General features: G+C 48.3%; 2 protein-coding genes across 12 annotated transcripts in view; one reads left to right on the top strand and one right to left on the bottom strand.

The window, feature by feature from the left end:
• LOC122381373 overlaps window positions 1-19,208 on the top strand; it is a 74,588-nt gene that overhangs the window by 23,038 nt on the left and 32,342 nt on the right. The gene's annotated exons all lie outside the window — the stretch shown is intronic.
• LOC122381327 (arginine-hydroxylase NDUFAF5, mitochondrial-like) overlaps window positions 1-19,208 on the bottom strand; it is a 48,252-nt gene that overhangs the window by 12,257 nt on the left and 16,787 nt on the right. For all 10 annotated transcript variants that reach the window (XM_043365404.1, XM_043365371.1, XM_043365420.1 and 7 more), the window contains one exon: window positions 11,877-12,027. In XM_043365404.1, the coding sequence (XP_043221339.1) occupies window positions 11,877-12,027 (151 nt within the window). The remainder of the gene's footprint in view (window positions 1-11,876; window positions 12,028-19,208) is intronic.

The raw sequence follows: 19,208 nt of genomic DNA, 5'->3' as shown, positions 1-19,208 counted from the left end.
CCGGAAGGATCATAGGCCGATGGAGACATTGGTCTTCTTGGCGAGCACCCTGGGTCCAGTTCATATAGAGTCCCTGGTCCCATTGCTGTTTCGTGACACTTATTGGCAGTGACGTACCCAAGGGGGGGGGGGGCACGGGGGCCATGGCCCCCTCAGGGGGCCCCTCAGGCCCCGATATATTTTTTCAAACACCGGATAAAACGTCTTTTACTAGGAAGAAAAAATGATATCAAAGTTTCATTTATGTGCCCCTGGTTACCCGAGGGGCCCCTGATGACCCGATGGGCCCCTGCAGTCATCCGAGGGCCCCCGGTTTCCTGGGCCCCTGGTCGCCTAGGGGGGCCCTGGTAGCCGGGGCCTGGTCGCATGGGGGCCCCTGGTCACCTGGGCGGCCTGAGGACCCCCGAGTGACTTTAGGGCCCCTTCGGAAGCAGGTGGCCCCCTCCTGGGCGAAATCCTGGGTACGTGCCTGCTTATTGGAAAGAAAGGGCGACCCCACAATGGATTCGTATAGCCACTCTTACACACCTGCACCAACGTTTCCCAAAGTGTCCCTTTGATAAGTGGCACTTTGGCAAGGTGACACTTGCCGACTGGCCTTTCTATATGAACTGGGCCCGGCCCTGGTGAGTTGCCGGGGCTGAGCCTGACCAAAGGATAGGCCGAGCAGCCCCCAAGCACTCACCGCACCCGGCTACGGGCGAGCTCGGCTTACGGGCAATCCCAAATGGGATAAAGTTTCCCGTCCAGTCCGGATCAGGGGGTTGCGGCGTGGAGGAAGATTTGAGTTTCCTGAGGATATTTTGAATACAGAAGCTCTTTATGAAACATGAAACATGTATTTTATATTATTTTAACGGTCAAAACAGCGGCCGATGTCGGTCCGACGTCGCCCCGACGTCGGCCCGACGTCGGCTGGACCTCAGCAATTGATCTCGGTCCGACGTCGGTCCGACGTCGGCTGGACCTCGGCTGGACGTCGGAACATGCGGGCATATCCGACATCCAGCCGACGTCGTGCCGAGGTTGGACCGACGTCGGGCCGACGTCGGCATGTCGATGCCGAGTTGCCGACGTCACCCCGACGTCGGCCGACGTCGGGCCGACGTCGGCATGTTTACTGGGCATAGCAGTCTGGTGTAGGTACCTATCTACCTACCTACCTACAGAAGAAACAAAAATATTGTCATTTAAAATTATAAATTGCCATGCCATTCAAAGTTTCTATGTAATAAGGAAGGATACCTAGTGATGGACAGGTGGATCATGATATTGAGGTTCAATGGGTAGAATTGGAGCAGAAGTTTCATTTAATGGGTGCAAAATAACCCAGTAGTTGACTTCAACAAACGCCCCTTAACCCAAATCACCACCTTTCACTCAAAAGTTGTCAATTTAATTTTGGCCATATTCCAGCTAAGTCATCAGGCCATCTACCCCATGTAAAGCCCCCGTCTGTCTCTTATGTGAGTTATGCGGAGCTCTTCTGAATTGAACCCTGAACATAATGAAGCTAGCTAGGTTACATGCCACACTGACACCATATTGATATGAAAGTGTTGAAAATGTGCTATAAATTTGACAACTTCATTAGGTATGCTTTATGAAGACAGCAGGAAAGCAGGTATAGGTACCTACTTACCTGCCTAGATGTGTCACTGGCTACCAACAGTACCAACGAAGGTAGATAGGTTATATGTGAAGAATTCAAAACATTTTATTGCAATACAATTTGAAACTGTTAGGACTGGGGGATAGGGATGAGCATTAAAAATATATTTAAAAGGAAATTGAAAGGACAGGGACTTTGGAACCACAGGATAAGTTAAAGGGACCCTCCCACCTTAACATTAGATTTGAGTTGAGATAGCCAAAATGGGGTCCCTGGCTCACAATTACCGGTTTCGGCACTCACAACATCGAGAAATGCCTTAAATCGGAAATATTGAATTTCAAAATTGCAGCATTTTGATTCAGAGGGGCTAATGCTTAGGAATACCCCTCTGAATGTGTGACGTCAGCGCAAATATCTAACGATTTTTAAATGTTTGACTAAGGCTGGAGACTTCCACACGCGGGTAAGTCGCGTGTAAGTGGTTTGCGGGTAAGTTGGCGTTTATCTCGCGTTTAAGTCGGCGGGTAACTTTGCCCGGAGACTTCCATCTGCGGGTAAATAGTTTGTTCGCTAAGTTAGCGACCGAACTTACACGCGAGCCACCCCATGTATTAAGTTCGCGGGCATCTTTTCGGTGGTGCTTTTTTGGTCCTTAGGGGGTTTTAAAAGTTTATTTCTGTGCAAATTTTATGTGCAAGAGATAGACAATAGTGCAATCATCTAGTTCTGGCTTTTTCAGCCAGTTCGGCCTAGCCGTTCGGCTGCTAAGACTAGACGAATTTGAGGTCACCTATTCATAGTACTGAGGCCAGTTTTACCAACAGAAAAATAGCCGCCTGGCGGAATTTTTCGCGTAAAGGCCGATTCACATACGGATCGAGAGCGGTAAAGCCCTATCCGCTTACGTGCTTATCGCGTTTACACTCCGTATGTGAAACGGTCTTTAGGCAAAAAATTCTGCCAGGCGGCTATTTTTCTGTTGGTTAAACTGGCCTCTGTGCTTGTTGAGGGGTTACAAATTACGTATTTCATCACTGCAAGTATCCAGATGTTTTCAACAAGTCATACATGAGTAATCAGAGCAATAATTGAGTTGACAGAATTGAGGATGTAGGACTCAAATTTTCAAATACGGAGGTATTAGTCTATTTCCATCGCACCTATCTCCTTGCCACCAGCTGCTATTTCGTAATCTTCGGGATAGTGAGATGGGATTCGTATCGCATCCGAAATAATGTGATCGTCGAGCCAGCCGGCTAGTGTCGGGCCCCTGTCGTCGCACTTCGCGTTACGTGTCAGTCAGTGGGGCGAGGACCAGCTCAGTGGAAGCAATACGAGTGTCCGGTCAACAACCATGGACAGGAAGAAGAGGAGCAGAAATTTCAGTAGTAGAGACATGCATTTGTTAGCCGATGTCATGAAGACTGAAGTAAAAGTCATCGAAAATAAGTGACACGATGGAAGGAGTAACGAAGAACGAAAACGGTCTTGGAAGAACATTGTTACAGCCTGTAATGCAAGGTCAGAAGAAAAATGGGACTAGAAACAGCTGACACAGCTCTGGAGAGATATGAAAAGGACGGCCAAAAAGAACCATTAGCGGTTTAAACGGCAGCAAATGGGCACTGGTGGTGGACCGGATCCTGCGCCGTTGGAACGTCAGCCACCCCCGCGACATGCACATATTAAAGGTAGTGTGCCACCTTTGAAAGATTTCCCATTTTATATTTCCTAGGATAAGAAGCTTCTGTTTTTACCTAATATCGCAAAAAAATCAAAAATGGGCCTGGAATAGTGCCTTTTTCGCCTAAAAGTTTTTCGGTTTTTAGATATGTATCACAACTGTAGTGGGCTCACCTGCAAACAGGCGTCGGGCAACAATCGCGAATGCGGCGCACTTGTGACAATAAGCAAAGGTCATTATAGTGTTACGACCATACGACGTACGGGAATGAGTTATCAGCTGTCTAATCGTAGACAACACAATGTCGAGCCTTAAACTGTAAGCCCGTATTGTATTGTTTCTTTTATTTGGCTGTCGAACATTATTTATGGTTTGAAATATGATTTTATGTAAAATAATTGATATGAAAAAGCCGTCTTATAAGTTATGACCCCATTTCACCACACGCAAGTGGCAGAAATGACAATGATCAGCTGACGCATTTTTCTTGGCCGAAGTCAGAGCGCGCGGCCCGACGCACCACGCGTATTTGGAAATTCCGACCTCGACGAGCATCAGAAGCCACCTAACAGGCGTGTTCGAAACCGCAGGAGATGATGATGAACGGGTTTATCGAAACTTGATTGGATGAGCATATCGGTAATAGCGATTTCAGTGTGTGCATTTATTGTTCATAGTGGTGTGAAATGTGGTTGGGGTACGACCGACAACCCGTCGGGGCGAATTTCGCACTGGGGTACTCAAAATTTGAAGAATTTAAGACGTTTCCATGAGTTTTGAAGGTATGGATAAGTTCTAAAAATCCGGTTCTCCTTATCTGGGCCATTAACTCCATACGGTCCAAGAAAGCTGGCACACTACCTTTAAACTGATCACTCGGTGATAATCGTCCTTTGTGTGGCATTGAATTGGACACCGACGACGCCTCACCGGTGAAGTGACGGGGCGGGGGTGAGGACGGGGGGTGACGGAGACGAACCGACGAGGGCAGACAAGTAATCTGAGATACGGCTGTTGCAAGATCATGCAGTAGACTGGCGGTCGGCCATACAGAGTGAAATAACACAAGGCGATTAGCATTACTGATGCTGATTGGCACGGCTTCAAACGCTGTTCTGGTTAGGTTAATGCATCACCACATCCCATTGTTACGGCTGTACTCATTGCATGTGCAAAAACGCTGATTGGGGGCCACCGGTCCCATAAATAACGGAATTTCGCACTTGTTCATTGGACCAGCTGATCGCCGCATCCCGATCAGCTGATCGGGAAGCCCTTTAAACTGGCGTGTAAGTCGGCATTTAAATATTTACACGCGTGTAGCTACCCACCAGTTAACCGCGGATGGAAGTCCCCGGGTAAAAGTTGGTGGGCAGCTACACGCGTGTAAGGAAGTTAGCCACCAAAATAAACGCGAGTTAACCGCAAACTGGAAGTCTCCAGCCTAAAACGTTTTGCAGCACGCGGTGGTATATGCTATTTGCGCGCAACATTTGCCGCAAACGCCGCACTTCTAAAATAAAGTCGCTAGAAACAGCGGAGATCCCAAAAAAGTAAACAAAAGTAAAAGTCTAATATCTTGAAAACCGGTGAATATTTTTCGGTGAAATTTGGTAGATATTCGTTTTCGCTCTTTCTGAACCGAGCGACATCACTTTCATGCCAATTCATAAACTTTTTTGAAGGTGGGAGGGTCCCTTTAAGGACAAAGGAAGAAGAACAAGGAAAATTAAATGCCGTTGCAGTTGGTACGACTGCGAAAAAACAAAGAAAACGTTTTGCCAAGAAGTATGCTAAGCTTTTATAAATCCTTATTCTACGTCTTTTGATTTTTTGGTAAGATGACGTCATTGATTATCATGTAGTATGGTAGATCATCATAAAATAAATCGGTTGTACAACACCAATTTCGTTTTAATTATTATTTCATTTGAAATAAAACCACTTAATAATATTCGGTAAAATATTTTAAGGAAAATGAAATATATTAAATATGTTATGCCTAGGCTCTCAGGAGAAAAGGATCAACAAACGTTCTGCTGCAAATTAAACAATGCAGCAAATGGGGCGCCGCCACGGATTTTTGACTGGGGGGGGGGGGGGGACGGACTGACCGACTGAAAACCCTAAAATAGACATTCTTACCGTGACTTTTTCGGTCCGACGTATTGAACGTTTAAAGCAAATATGCCACTTTTAACATAGGGTTTTAAACTGAAGTAACAGTTTTGTAGCTTGAGCTGAGACAAGAATTAACAAATCAAGAGCTTTTATGGCCCAACGATCAACCTAGCCAAAGATATCGGCATGATATCGGTATCGATTTTAGGTTTGAAGACTGAAGTCATTCCCATATACTACACTTTGTCATTCCATTACCGAGGAATCAATTCCCTTACGGAAAAATGCTAGCCAATCAGCATTCAGCTGGTTTGAACTACGTAACAGTAATACGAGTATGCTTGGTCAATGCGTAATCAGCTTCCGCTGCAATATAAGTAGACTCTACGAAAGATGGAAAACAGTTCTTATGTAAAAATAAAATAAAATCCTCTTTGCAAATATTCATTATGTTATTTCCTGACCATTTTAAGCATAAAAACTCATAACTGTGGCAAAACAACTGGTTTGAGGAAAGTAGTTTAGGTAATGCTATAGACTGATTTCCCACCAAGTACCTACCTATATACATACACATCCGAGGTCCGATTCAGTTTGAAACGGCAAAACCTCCAGTGCTCTATCAGGCTATAATTGCTGATGTATGCCACTAATCCGATCGGTACTGCATATTGCATAGGAAATGCATATTGCATACCCGCGTGGGGGAGGGGGCGTTGTATAGTAACAATCTGTCTCTTTGGGTTGTGCATGAATCGGCGCGAAGCGCCGCGAAAATTGGCAAAAAACATCAGGCAAAACTGCTCCAAAATATGGATTTTGCAGCCCGTGTAACAAGCTTGATACCAGAAAACCTTAGGTCAGGTCACCAGGTGAAGTAGTCAAGCAGTGTTCCATTTTTCAGACTTTTTGGTGGCAAATCACACCTAATAGGGAAAATATTTTCATCCCTAAAATATGAATGACCGACTTTACTTCATCTCTGAAAAGAGTTTCATGTATTCCCAACAGCCAGTTCACACGTCACTTGACAGATGATGCACCCACTTCCTTTTGTTCCACACCCTGTCAAGATCCTGACATGAAATCCTGGTTTATCAGTTGGCATAAAAGTTGGCATTACCTAAGTACACCATTTTGAAAAAAAATACTTCAGTTATTTACTTTCTTTTTTCTCATCCTAGGATTTTTCTTCTTCATCGGCACACCCAACAAATATCCAATTTTAGAACACTGTAGTCAAGTCGCCTCAAAGTTTTGTTGTCCTCTCAACCGTATAGCTTATTTCTTAGAAGCTGGAAATTTAGTGTCGTGTGACTGCAGAACTGTGGGGTCGGAGCCGAAATCAGTCGGAGTTGATAGTTTTGGCTAGAGTCGGAGTTGAAGTCTTCGAAATTGTTCGGATTTTGACTTCGATGTCGGATTGGTTTAAAGTCATGCTCTCTTTCTTGGCTGGTTTGACGAAATATATTAGGCCCATTTTCGACCAGTCGTGTTATACGACACACGTTGATCACGATATCAAAAATCGGCAGTTCCGCGATAACAGGTCGGACAAGAGCTGGAGATTTTGTTGGCCGAGGTGTCAGGAGTCAGACCAATGCATGTAGGCCCACACCCCATATACTGAGTATGTAAACCTCCTCATCCTGGACCCTCTCAGATTCGGCACCGTTCTATCTCTTCCATCCTCAGGACAGTCAAATCCTTCTCCTCCACACCGCTACCCCCTGCTCCGGGCTGGATGGGCAACTATCCCATGCGGAATGGCTCCACTGGAGCTATAGTCCTTTGCCGGGTGCAGTGAATGCGAGTGGGCTGGGCTGGTGGCTGCCCAGACCAATGTCTCCCACTAATTCTTTCATCCTTCCGGCTCTGAAATGGTCTCATTGGACAGACGGGCCTAAGCAAATTTCGGGTATGGATAACAACCAGTAAAACGCCTTTTGGGGCGACCAACGGAGCGAGCGAGAGGGTGGGCCTTGCACGTGCGAAATTGCAAGGGGGTACCTCCAACTAACTTGTGCACTGCACCCTACTAACCGGTCCCTAACGATGTGCCAAATTTGAGCGCAATCAGCCTAGCCGTTCTCGAGCTCTGGTCTGGAAACGGCACCCTGCACGTGCGCACGTGCAAAATGGGTCCCAACTGACTTTTGCACGGTACCCTACTAACCGGTCCCTAACCATGTATCAAATTTCAGCACAATCGGTTCAGCCGTTCTCGAGATCTGGAATCGACCCCTGCACGTGCGCACGTGCAGCAGCACCCCTACTGTAGCACATGAATATGCATTGCCTAGTGGGTACCTACCTATACATGCCAACTTTCTTTGCCAAAATTGTTACAAAACTGACACCTCTTCATTTTTCACGTGGCACGTGCATAAGGGGTCACCCACATGCATCGGGAATAGTCCAACACTTGTTAGAAGGTATAAAGCTACCCTACCGAAAATTATGGCATGTAATTCGGTAAGTGGCTGCTGAGATATAAGCCTCGCAAAAGCGTGCCGGCTGCTCACACTCAGAAATTTCCGTTATCTACGAAAGACTAAGCTCGCTTCGCTCGCTCCGTAATGAGTTTGGGGGGGACGTCCCCCTTCCATTCTGAGAGTGGGGGGGGGACGCGTCCCCCCCGTCCCCCCCGGTGGCGGCGCCCATGCCTATTAATGTAAACGTAATTAGCGAGACGAAAACGGCGCTTTTGTTTCAGCTATTTTTGTAGGGGTTTCAGATATTTATAGAGTTCAGTGGGTTGTTTCTGAGGAGATGTGGAGACGTGAATTAGTAATTAATCACACTTTATTAGTATATAGGGCCTTGCACTTTATCATCTGGATTAAAAAAAAGTTTCCTGCTGAGTGCAGAAAGGTAGGTAGGTGCATCGCCAGGTTCTATCACAGGATTGGAGCAGTTATTGCAGTTGAAAGTCAAAGTCAAGTTGGCTGTTCATGTTTAGGCCCTGTTCTTTATTTGGCCATCTACCCCATATTGCAGTTGTGATGACAAGCAGTTTTCAGTGTAGTTTTGTGATCTTTGATGTCATCAATTGGTGTCCTTATTTTTCGTCAACTAAAACTTATTTCAACTTTCCATTCAATCGACTCAATCATACGAGTCACTCTAATTTTCGGGAATCAAATCAGTCAACCAGTCGCTAAAGTCAAACGAGTCAGTCAACCAGTCATCTCGAAAAGTCAATCGACTCAATCCAATCAACTCAAAATACGCGTTGAATCAAATCAATCAATTCAATCGACTTGATTGGTATACAACCCTGCGTAAGACTCCGCTTGCTTCGCTCGCTCCGTAACCAGTATAACGCCTTTTGGGGCGACTAACGGAGCGAGCGAGAGGGTGAGCCTTGCAAGTGCGAAATTTCGACGGGCTACTTCCAGCTGACTTGTGCACGGCACCCTATAACTAACCGGTCTCTAGCGATGTGCCAAATTTGAGCACAATCGGCCCAGCCGTTCTCGAGATCTGGAAGCGGCACCCTGCACGTGCGCACGTGCAAAATGGGTCACAACTGACTTTTGCACGGCACCCTACTAACCGGTCCCTGACCATGTGCCAAATTTGAGCGCCATCGGTCCAGCCGTTCTCGAGATCTGGAATCGACCCCTGCACGTGCGCACGTGCAGCAGCACCCCAACTCTGGCACATGGATATGCATTGCCTAGTGGGTGCCTACCTATGTACATGCCAACTTTCAGCGCAATCGGCCAAGTAGTTACCGAGATATTGCAACAATTACAAAAGTGACACCTCTTCGTTTTGCACGTGGCACGTGCATAATGGGTCACCCACATGCATCGGGAATAGTCCAATACTTGGTAGAAGGAATGAAGCTACCCTACAAAAATTACCGCGTGTAAATCGGTCAAGTGGTTGCTGAGATATAAGCGTCACAGAATCGTGACCACGGCCGGCCGGCCGGCCGGCCGCTAATACTCAGAAATTTCCGTTAATCTAAGCGGGAAAGACTACGCTCGCTTCGCTCGCTCCGTAATAATTTTTGTAGGGTAGCTTCATTCCTTCTACCAAGTACTGGACTATTCCCGATGAATGTGGGCGACACCTTATGCATGTGCCACGTACGAAACAGAGATGCCAGTTTTGTAACAATTGCAATATTTTAGTAACTACTGGGCCATTGAGCTGAAACTTGGCATGTAGGAGGGCACCCACTAGGCAATGCATATCCAGGTGCCACAGTTGGGACCCATTTTGCACGTGCAGGGTGCCGCTTCCACATCTCGAGAACGGCTAGGCCGATTGCGCTCAAATTTGGCACATCGCCAGGGACCGGTTAGTAGGGTGCAGTGCACAAAATCATAGGAGGTAGCCCCTGGGAATTTCGCACGTGAAAGGCACACCCTTTCGCTCGCTCTGTTGGTCGCCCCAAAAGGCGTTGTACTGGTCATTACGGAGCGATGGAAGCGTGCATAGTCTTTAGTAGATTAACGGATTTTTTTAGTATGAGCGGCCGGCCATTCGGACGCTTTCGCGAACTTTTATCTCAGCAACCACTTGACCGATTTACATGCGGTATTTTTTTTAGGGTAGCCTCATTCTTTCTACCAAGTATTGGACTATTCCCGATGCATGTGGGTGACCTCTTATGCACGTGTCACGTGCAAAACGAAGATGAGTCAGTTTTTTAACAATTGCAATATCTTCGTAACAGCCGGGCCGGTTGCGCTGAAAGTTAGCATATGGGTAGGCACCCACTGGGCAATGCATAACCATGTGCCACAGCTGGGGTGCTACTGCGCAATTTCGTACGTGCAAGGGCCAAGGCCCACCCTCTAGCTCGCTTTATTGGCCGCCCCAAAAGGCGTTTTACTCGTTGTTACTAAATTGACACCTCTTTGTTGTGCACAAGGCACGTATAGTGTGGTCCAAACACTGAGTATTCATCAATTTCCGTTATTCTACGAGATTTCGCTTCGCCCGCTCGCAATCACATCCTCTCTGAACGAGGTGACAAGTCGGCTCCTTTCTACAGGGTGTCCCATAAGTGCGTTCTCACCTTATATTTTCATGTAAAACAGAGTACATAGCGTTTTGATATGTTTATGAGCCCTTAATGTGCTCCCCATTTCATAGGTAAACACATGAATACATGCTGCGGCATGCCAACCGGCATGTTTGGCAGCTTAGCAGGTTTGAAGTTAGCCCAGACTGACTTGACATGCGCCGTGAGCTCCTCGAGGCTGAACAGTGCTTCGCTTCGACGATTCTCGATTTCAATATTTCAAACACATTTTTATGAAATTTGGGTCAAATGAGTTGCCTGGGTGATCTTGCCACGGACGCCTATCACAGTCTCCTGGCACTGCTTTTAAGCTTTGCTTGACCTTGTGCACTGATACACTGTCTTGCTTGAAGATGGGCCTACGACCTCCCGGATGCCATTTTCTCCTAAAAAAAATGTGTACATACCGGCGGTTCGAGTTCAGCTAGAAGGCTGAAACTCCTCCTAGATCTTCTTGGAGGAGCATTCTGCGTCCCAACACTGTTTCTGGAGTGTCAATCGCAACCTGATCAGCGTCTGGACGCATATTACCCCATATTACCGTGACCCTGGCCTTTTGCATAGGAGTAAAGCGGAATGACACGGAGGCCTTTTCCGTCGCCCATATGGGAACGTTTTGGGATTTTGACGGGTGTTTTATCTCGAACACGGACTAGCTAGTCCAGATGACCTCATTGATGTCATCGGCCCTCCAGTTTTTTTTAGCCCCAGGCATAACGAAACACATGTTTGGCCATTTTAAGACATTTTGGACTGTTTTGCGTCCTCCGTTAAGTTTAAGCCCAAGTGAACGTGAGCTATGTACCCCGAAATAATACTCTTAGACAGCTGGTAATTCATCCTGAAAAGTCTGCTTATCCAACTTTCTAACGCTAAGACCTTTTTGACGGCCACTTTGACGCCACACAGTTTTGGCCACATGGCTCACTCCTGAGAGCTGACAAAAAAGTGCATGAACTTGCAGCGATTGACTCCCGACAAATCATCGGCGTCACTTGCTGACTGCCTCCAGTTAGCGACAGACATTGGCTACAGACTGGATGGCCTCAATCACCCTCAACCGTCGCGAATGGCCCACGTGCGGACTAAATACCGAGACGTACCCGTATCGGAGACCTGTATGTTGCGGCGTAAGCCGTCTCCAGAGGAAGTGAACTCTCTAGCAAAAAATATTTTGTCTAGACGAATTAGTTACCGTGGAGCATATTCACAGTTACCATGGCAACCCCAAAAGCACAGTTACAAAATAAATTAAGATAAATTAAGCGTGGCCTTAAATAAGAGAGCTTCTAAAAGAAAAAATTAGGTGAGAAGGAACTTATGGGACACCCTGTACGTCGGTCACGGTAGGCATATTTAGCAAAGACATCCTCCGAAGGGCGCTCTCTCCGAGCCGCCGTGCCCTGACTGACCCCGTCTCGCTCTAGGCTGGCCAGCTGCAGGGCGCAGCGCAGCTGGTACAGAGTGTCGCCGCCCAGCATGGCACCCACGAACGCGCTGTCCGGCCGCAGGCACGCCAGTACGCGCCCGAAACAGCCCGGCAGGTCGTTCACCCAGTGCAGACTGGCGGACACACACAACAGGAGCGTTATAGCTGCAAACAGATAAGCGCGTTACGAATCATGGGTTGAGACAAACTATGCTGTTTTGTAGCTTGCTTGATATAAAAGTTTCGAAATGCAATCTGTGTCGAGTTGTTCTCACAGAAATAAAACTTACGAAAGGGACGCTTCATAACCCAACTAGTCTCAATTGTCCTCTCTAACATTAGCCAAATATTTGAAACATTTTGTCTGTCATTAACCTACAAACAACGTCAGATGGATAGTCCGTGGTGAAAGGTATTGAGTGGGGTTAATTTGTCGATACAGAAGCTAAAAAATTCGTGTTCAGGCAAACTCTGGCATCTACACCTTTTTTCGTCCGAATTCACAAAGATGAAGTCCAAATTCACAAAGCTGAATTCCAAATTCACAAAGCTGAAGTCCAAATTCACAAACCTAAATTACGAATTCAAAAGTCGAAAGTCCAAATTCACAAACAAAAAGTTGGAATTCAAAAAGATAAGATCGAATTTCAAAAAGCAAAAATGTGATTTCAAATAAGTAACAAGCAATTTCACAAACCAAAAATGCAATTTCAAAAAGATAATGTTTGATTTCAAAAGATATTCTGAACTAACTACAGACAAAGCTGCTGCACCTGAATTTTATATTTTTATAAGAGGTGCTTATAAGAAAAGGTACATAAATTTCCGCATGAGGAATACATCTGCTAATATTATGTAATATTCCTATTTGGAGGAACTCATTTAACAAAAATAGCACATGGAACACGTGATTTTTTACAACAATTGTTTATGAATCCACATGAATCATTCTGAACGTTGAACTCACAGATGCTTACCTCATTTGCTCTGTTAACGTCAATAACTTGCTGTGATTTATTTTATTGTAGCCAGGTATGTCTCAGTCCTCAACGGAGGTTGACCATTTTTTTAACCATGATGGGGATATGCAAGTTGAGGTAGAATTGACAGAGGTTGAAAATCCAGTTCCTGACGGAGCTCCTGACGAAGCTGGACCTGCCGGTGGCGGTGACGGCCCACCACAGCCGCGAGGCAGGCGCGGCCCTCCGCCGGGCACCAGGCGTGGGCCGTACAAGCGGATCCCCCGGGATGCCCAAGAGCGGGTCGTGGCCGTGTTCAATGAAGGTGGAGACTGGAAGGCGGCTGCGACAGCGAATGGAATTCCGGTCCGCACTGCCTACGGGTACATTACGAGGCCCGAAGGACAGCTGCCGCGTCCCCGTGGCGGTGCCACAAAGAAGAAAGTTACCCAGGGGATGGTCGACAAGATGGTCACTTACGTCGAGGAGAATCCATTGATATCTCTCGTGGAGATCGGTCGCAATTTGCGCCAGGACACCGGTGTCACCATATCCGTCCCGACCATCCACCGCCACCTGCACGGCCAGCTGTTTACTATGAAGAAGGTCGTGGCCGAGCCAGTGGCCATGAACAACGCCGCAAATAAGCAGAAGAGGGCCGAGTACGTGCGAAAGGTGATGGCGGCGACGGGGAGTGGGAGATCGGTGCTCTACATGGATGAAACGAACGCGAACCTGTTTTTGCGGCGTTCTCAGGGCCGATCCCGCCGCGGCCTGCGATGTTCGGTGAAGGCCGCCACCAGTAAGGGCCCCAACGTCCATATCATCGGGCTGATGTCGCAGACCGGCATCATCTACTGGGAGCGCCGACGAGGGTCCTTTCGGAAGACGGACTGCTCTGACTGGCTGCGACGTGCCCTGCAGGCCTGCCCTCTGCCGCTCGACCAGGTGACGATCGTCTGTGACAACGCGCCGGTACACTGTGACCTGGAGGCAGTTGCAGCCGAGTTCCCTGGTCTGGAGCTGGTACGGACAGCGCCATACAGCGCGCCGTTGAACCCGATTGAGGCTGTCTGGTCTGCAGTGAAGGCGAACATGAAGCGGGGCATGGCGTCATCATTCAGCGCCATGATGGACACGACTGACGGCATCACCCAGCAGGAACACCGGCTGCGCTACCTGGAGGCCAAGATGGACGCCGCCATGGAGTGCATCAACCCGGTGATGTGCATGAACTTCTACAATCACGTCCAGCGCCACTATGCCGGGTGCGTGGCCCTGGCCGACCTGGCGATGGGCGTGTGAGAGTGATGGAGGTTCAAGATATGTTTCTGATTTGTAGTGGCTTAGTTCCAAACGTGCCCTACGGCGTTGTCAGACAAGCAGCTTTGCGTTGTTTTTGTCTAAGTCGCAAATAAAACTGTCCGTCCGTTGCCTTGCATTTATTTCAACGAGATCAGTGCCTGCAGATGGCCACTCTGCTCATTATCACGTTATTAGGTATCCACTATAAGCTAAAACCGACAAATTCTGAAGATATAGGAACATTATTTTTACATCCGAAAAAAAACAAAATATTTTGTCATTTTAAATTGTAGGTATATGTTAACCCTCGCCCATGTAGGGGGGGGGGGTTGGTGCAACCCCCCCCCTGAGGTTTTTCGGAAATAGTGCAAAAACGGCGGCGCGCAGCGCCGCCAAATTTTGGGTACCTGATGGGGCAAACCTTGCGCATCTTTTGATAAAGAAAAATTGACCGGGTCATGTCAGGTCACGGAGCTATGACGTCACAAAGGGAACAGCCTCCGGCCGGATTTTCACAAACTGAGTGCCAACGCCCGAGGTTTCCTGCCGGTGGTACGGACATCGGTTGATGGATCGTGATGAAACTTCCCATGCATGTTGGGGCAAGTATTGGCTATCATATGGTATAAGAAACTTGACCGGGTCAGGTCAGGTCACGGAGCTATGACGTCACAAGAGGAACAGCGTCCGGTACTATTTTTGAAAAGCGCCCGAACCACTATTTTGCTAATTCTTGTCACCTCAATGGGAATATGCAGCAATATTAGCTTCTATAGGGAGCAAATGGACCTCCCAAATCCAAAAATACAATCAGACTTCAAAAATTTAAATTTTGATTTTTCGAATTTCTGCCGCCGACTGTGACCTTGCCGACTTCCGGCGCTCCCAACGCGCCATTTTTAGAGCTAGGGAAACGAAATACATACCAAACGATAGAGAATTGATCAAGGAACACGATAGTGAAGGTTTCAAGTCGATATCTCCCACCGTTTTGCCGCAATCGCCGCGGAAAGTTGAAAAAAGTCTATTTTTCCGAAAATTTGACCTTTGACCGGTCAAAAGTAGGTCAAATGTTGACCTAGGACCAAAAAATATACCACCAATCGCGAGATCTCGGCGAGAGCAATCCGTTGGTCTTTTCCGCTAAGCTCTACGACGCTCCGTTTTCAAACGCCAAGGGGGGGGGGTCGCACCAACCCCCCCCCCCCCTGCATGGGCGAAGGTGGCAGATCGCCGTTTACGGGCGAGGGTTAAAAGAGCTAGGTAACATATCATCAGAAAACAACAAGAAACAACGTTTGAAATCCAGCATTATCTTTTTGAAATTGCATTTTTGGTTTGTGAAATTGCTTGTTACTTATTTGAAATCACATTTTTGCTTTTTGAAATTCGATCTTATCTTTTTGAATTCCAACTTTTTGTTTGTGAATTTGGACTTTTGACTTTTGAATTCGTAATTTAGGTTTGTGAATTTGGAATTCAGCTTGGTGAATTTGGAATTCAGCTTTGTGAATTTGGACTTCATCTTTGTGAATTCGGACGAAAAAAAGTGTAGAACAGACTTTATCCTGCTCAGAGGCCAGTTTCACCAATAAAAAACAGACGGCTGCGATTATTTTTTGACAAAACGATAGTCTATAAATCCTATTTACCGGTGGAAAAAGTAATTGCTGACCAAATAATATAGCACTTAAAAGCTACGTTATTACATTTTTCAAGTCAGCGATTAGTATTTTTAGCAGTAAATGACATTTTGAGACTATCGTTCTGTTAAAAAATAATCGCAGCCGTCTGTTTTTTATTGGTGAAACTGGCCTCAGGAGGAATTGACAAAACCAATGGGAGACATTCCGGCGGGACAGGGCGTTGAGAACATTGTAGGATTCCTAGATTTCTTCATAATTGTAATTTTCAATTTGATAGATACTACATTTTTGTTAATTTTTGAAGATAATGGTATGAATACTGCCTGACATCCCCTCACAAGTAATTATATCTGTAAAATATCAACGTTTCTAATCACGCCTCAAGTAATCCTTTTGAGCAGGGTAAAAAGTCTACCTTTGTCAGAGGTTCAGGTATGTAGCGCGTTGCCTGTACTGGCGCTCCGAGAAGTCGGCGGTAGGTACAGGGTCTTTAAACCAAATATTTTGTGCTCAGGCACATTATTGCAGCTAGATAAGATTGTATCCCATATCCTGGTCAGAAATAAATTAAGTTAATAAGGCATGTCTCGGCGTTGCGTTTGATGAAAAACATTCTTGATTTCTCCGATTTCCTCCGAATTGGTTGATCATTTTTGATGCGGTTAGTTGCTCTTAGAAAATAACATTTTTTTGTGAACTCTGAAAGAGTTTGGCATAATTTTTGCCTGCCGTTTCCTTCCTAATCATCATCATCATCATAGTTTATTAGGCACCAAAGTTGGCAAGAAAGTAAGAAAAAAAAGGCACACACAAAACATCACACAAAGCATGACAGTGGGTGAGCAGGGGCCACACATTGATGTCGCAGGCGACACTCACTCCCGCTCCGGGCATGTCAATAGCCGGAGCAGGCGGCGAGATACTTGGTCCCGGCGACTCATCAGGAAGGCAAGCGAGTCAGCTAGGCCATCGGGAGCCCGTTGGGGGTAGATACGGTCGCTGCACGGCCGCCCTGCTGCCACCCCGAGGAGTGCAGAAAGGTTGCAGTCACACATCTCATGAAGCTGTATCAGTAATGAGCCCACTAGCTCAGTCGGGCACATAGCCAGCTTGGTGATTCCTGACAGCAGCGCCTGCTGCAGCCGGTGCTCTGAGCGCATCGCATCTTTCAAAGTGCGGAAACACGCTGCCCGCAGCAGTTCATGTGCTGGTTGGATGTCGGCAGCAGCGAGAAGCGCCGAATGGTGGGCGGAGCGAGGCAGGCCAAGAACCACCTTGATGGAAGTCGCTTGAGCGGAACAGAGGATCGTCATGTCCCTTGCATTGAGCGGGGCGGCCACGCAGCCATATGTGAGCGCCGGTTGAATGATAGTCTTCCACAAGAAGCACTTGTCGGCTGGGCAGAGGCCGGACGTCAGCATACCAGCAGGCGCGAGACCGTACAGGCTGGCACGAGCTCGAGACGCGCGGTGCTGGACGTGTGGCGCCGCAGATAAACTCCCATCCAGTACGACACCGAGGTGCTCGGACTGCTGGCGGGTGGAGAGCTGCTGGCCCGACAGGCTCCATCTTGGCACTTCGGATAGAAGCTCGGCGCCGAAGACCATGCAGTGGCTTTTGGTGCGGACGGGCTCCGGGTGGACGAACTCCAGCCTCCAGGTCTTCGCAAAGTCATCAACCACATCTAGTAGAGTGCTGAGGTTTCTGGCATTGGTGGACAGGAGTAGCAGATCATCGGCATAGCAGACAGCTGGCACGTGGTGACCATATAGGTCAGCACCGAGATCGCTTACGTCCAAGGCGGCTACGAGCGGGTGTAGGTAGGCGTTGGCTAGGATAGGCGAGAGAATAGCACCTTGCCTGGTGCCCCGGCGGATCCTGAATGAGTCGGATATGGCACCGTCAAAGGCAATGTGAGCCTGAAGTCGGCGGTACCAGGCAAGCATGAGCAGCCATGAGTTCGGACGAAGGTGTTGCGCCAGACGGTGGAATAGCCCGTCATGCCAGATCTTATCAAAACACTTCCTGGCGTCCAAGTTTGCCGCGTAAACTGGCAGATCTCGTTGTCGGCACCACTGAATGGTCTCGAGGGCCAATATGGATGCTTCGCTGGTGCCTCGCTGTTTCACGAATCCCAGCTGAAGGTCGTGCGGACAGAAACTGGCCTCAAGTTCATCCAGCAACAGCATCTCCAGCAGCTTCGACGTGCACGATGTCAGGCTAATAGGCCGGTAGTTGTCCAGATTGTTTGGATCAAGCTGGGATTTCTTCAGAAGAGGCACTACCACGCTCTCTGCAAATGTGGCCGGCACATTGCACGAAGACAAACAGGCCGATAGAAGCTGGGCCAGTGCCGATAGCAGGGGAGGAGAACAGCCATAGATGAGGTGTTCCGCCGTCACGCCGTCCGCACCCGGTACCTTGCGCAGAGGGAGGCGGCGCAACAGGTCGGCAACTTGACTCACGGTGACCGTCCGAGTGGTGGCCAGAGTGGAATAGCGTCGCGCCCTTTCTTCGACTGCAGCAGCAATCTGAGCCTGCTCAGAGTCTAGCAGGGAGGGCTCGTCCGCGTGCACCGCCTCGAAATGTCTTCCGAACTCGCTGGCAGTGCGACCACCCCCAGGAGGGAGAGGGCCGCGCCGAGAGCGCTGAACCCGTCGCCAGAAGGCGTTGGTGTTCCCATTGCGCTTGAGTTGGTGCAACAGACGGGCCTCTTGCTGCACGGGGGCTAAGGCTGCTGTGCGGCGAGCTTTCCGGTACTCTCTTCTAGCTGACTGGTAGCAGGAGTAGACCGTCGAATGAAGAGGTCGACCACAGCTGGTCCAGACATGGAGCCAGAAGCGTACTCGGTCACGTGCAGCTGCTGTGGCAGGGGTCCACCATGCTTTTGGCCGGCGCCGCTGTTTAACACAGCCTGCCTCTCTAGCGGCGGCGAGCAGGCAGCGGGATATTGTTGAGTCCAGCGCATCGAGCGAGGTGCCACAACTAGGGAGTTGAGTCACGAGCATGCCGGTAAGAATATGCTTGTAGTCTTCTAATCTGTCGACGCGGTCCCAGCAAAGTAGATCGGAATCAGGCACAGGAGTGGCCCGAGAGATGGCGCGGTGCGTCGTCTCCGTTGGAGCTGCAGTTGCCACCAACAGCCGACAGACGAGCGGCTGGTGCGGGCTGAGGTTTTCTGGATGTGGAGGCAAAATCTGGCAGCCAGCTACGCGCGGTAGCAGGGAAAACGGTACAGCGATATGGTCGATGTGACTCTTGCAGTCGGCGCGTGCGTATGTGAAATTCACCTGCTGGGGGAATAGAAATTCTGCAGCCACAAGTTCGTACTGGTCGAGCAGCTGCTGCATGGCGACACTGTGCCGAGTGAACCCTCGAAGTCGTTGCCACAGAGGCGGACGTGAA

This window comes from Amphibalanus amphitrite, unplaced genomic scaffold, assembly GCF_019059575.1.
Source record: "Amphibalanus amphitrite isolate SeventyFive unplaced genomic scaffold, NRLGWU_Aamphi_draft 000010F_arrow, whole genome shotgun sequence".
In the NCBI taxonomy this organism is placed as follows: Eukaryota; Metazoa; Arthropoda; class Thecostraca; order Balanomorpha; family Balanidae; genus Amphibalanus; species Amphibalanus amphitrite.
The sequence above is the reverse complement of the archived record's forward strand: the minus strand, read 5'-3'. Positions and strand labels throughout refer to the sequence as shown.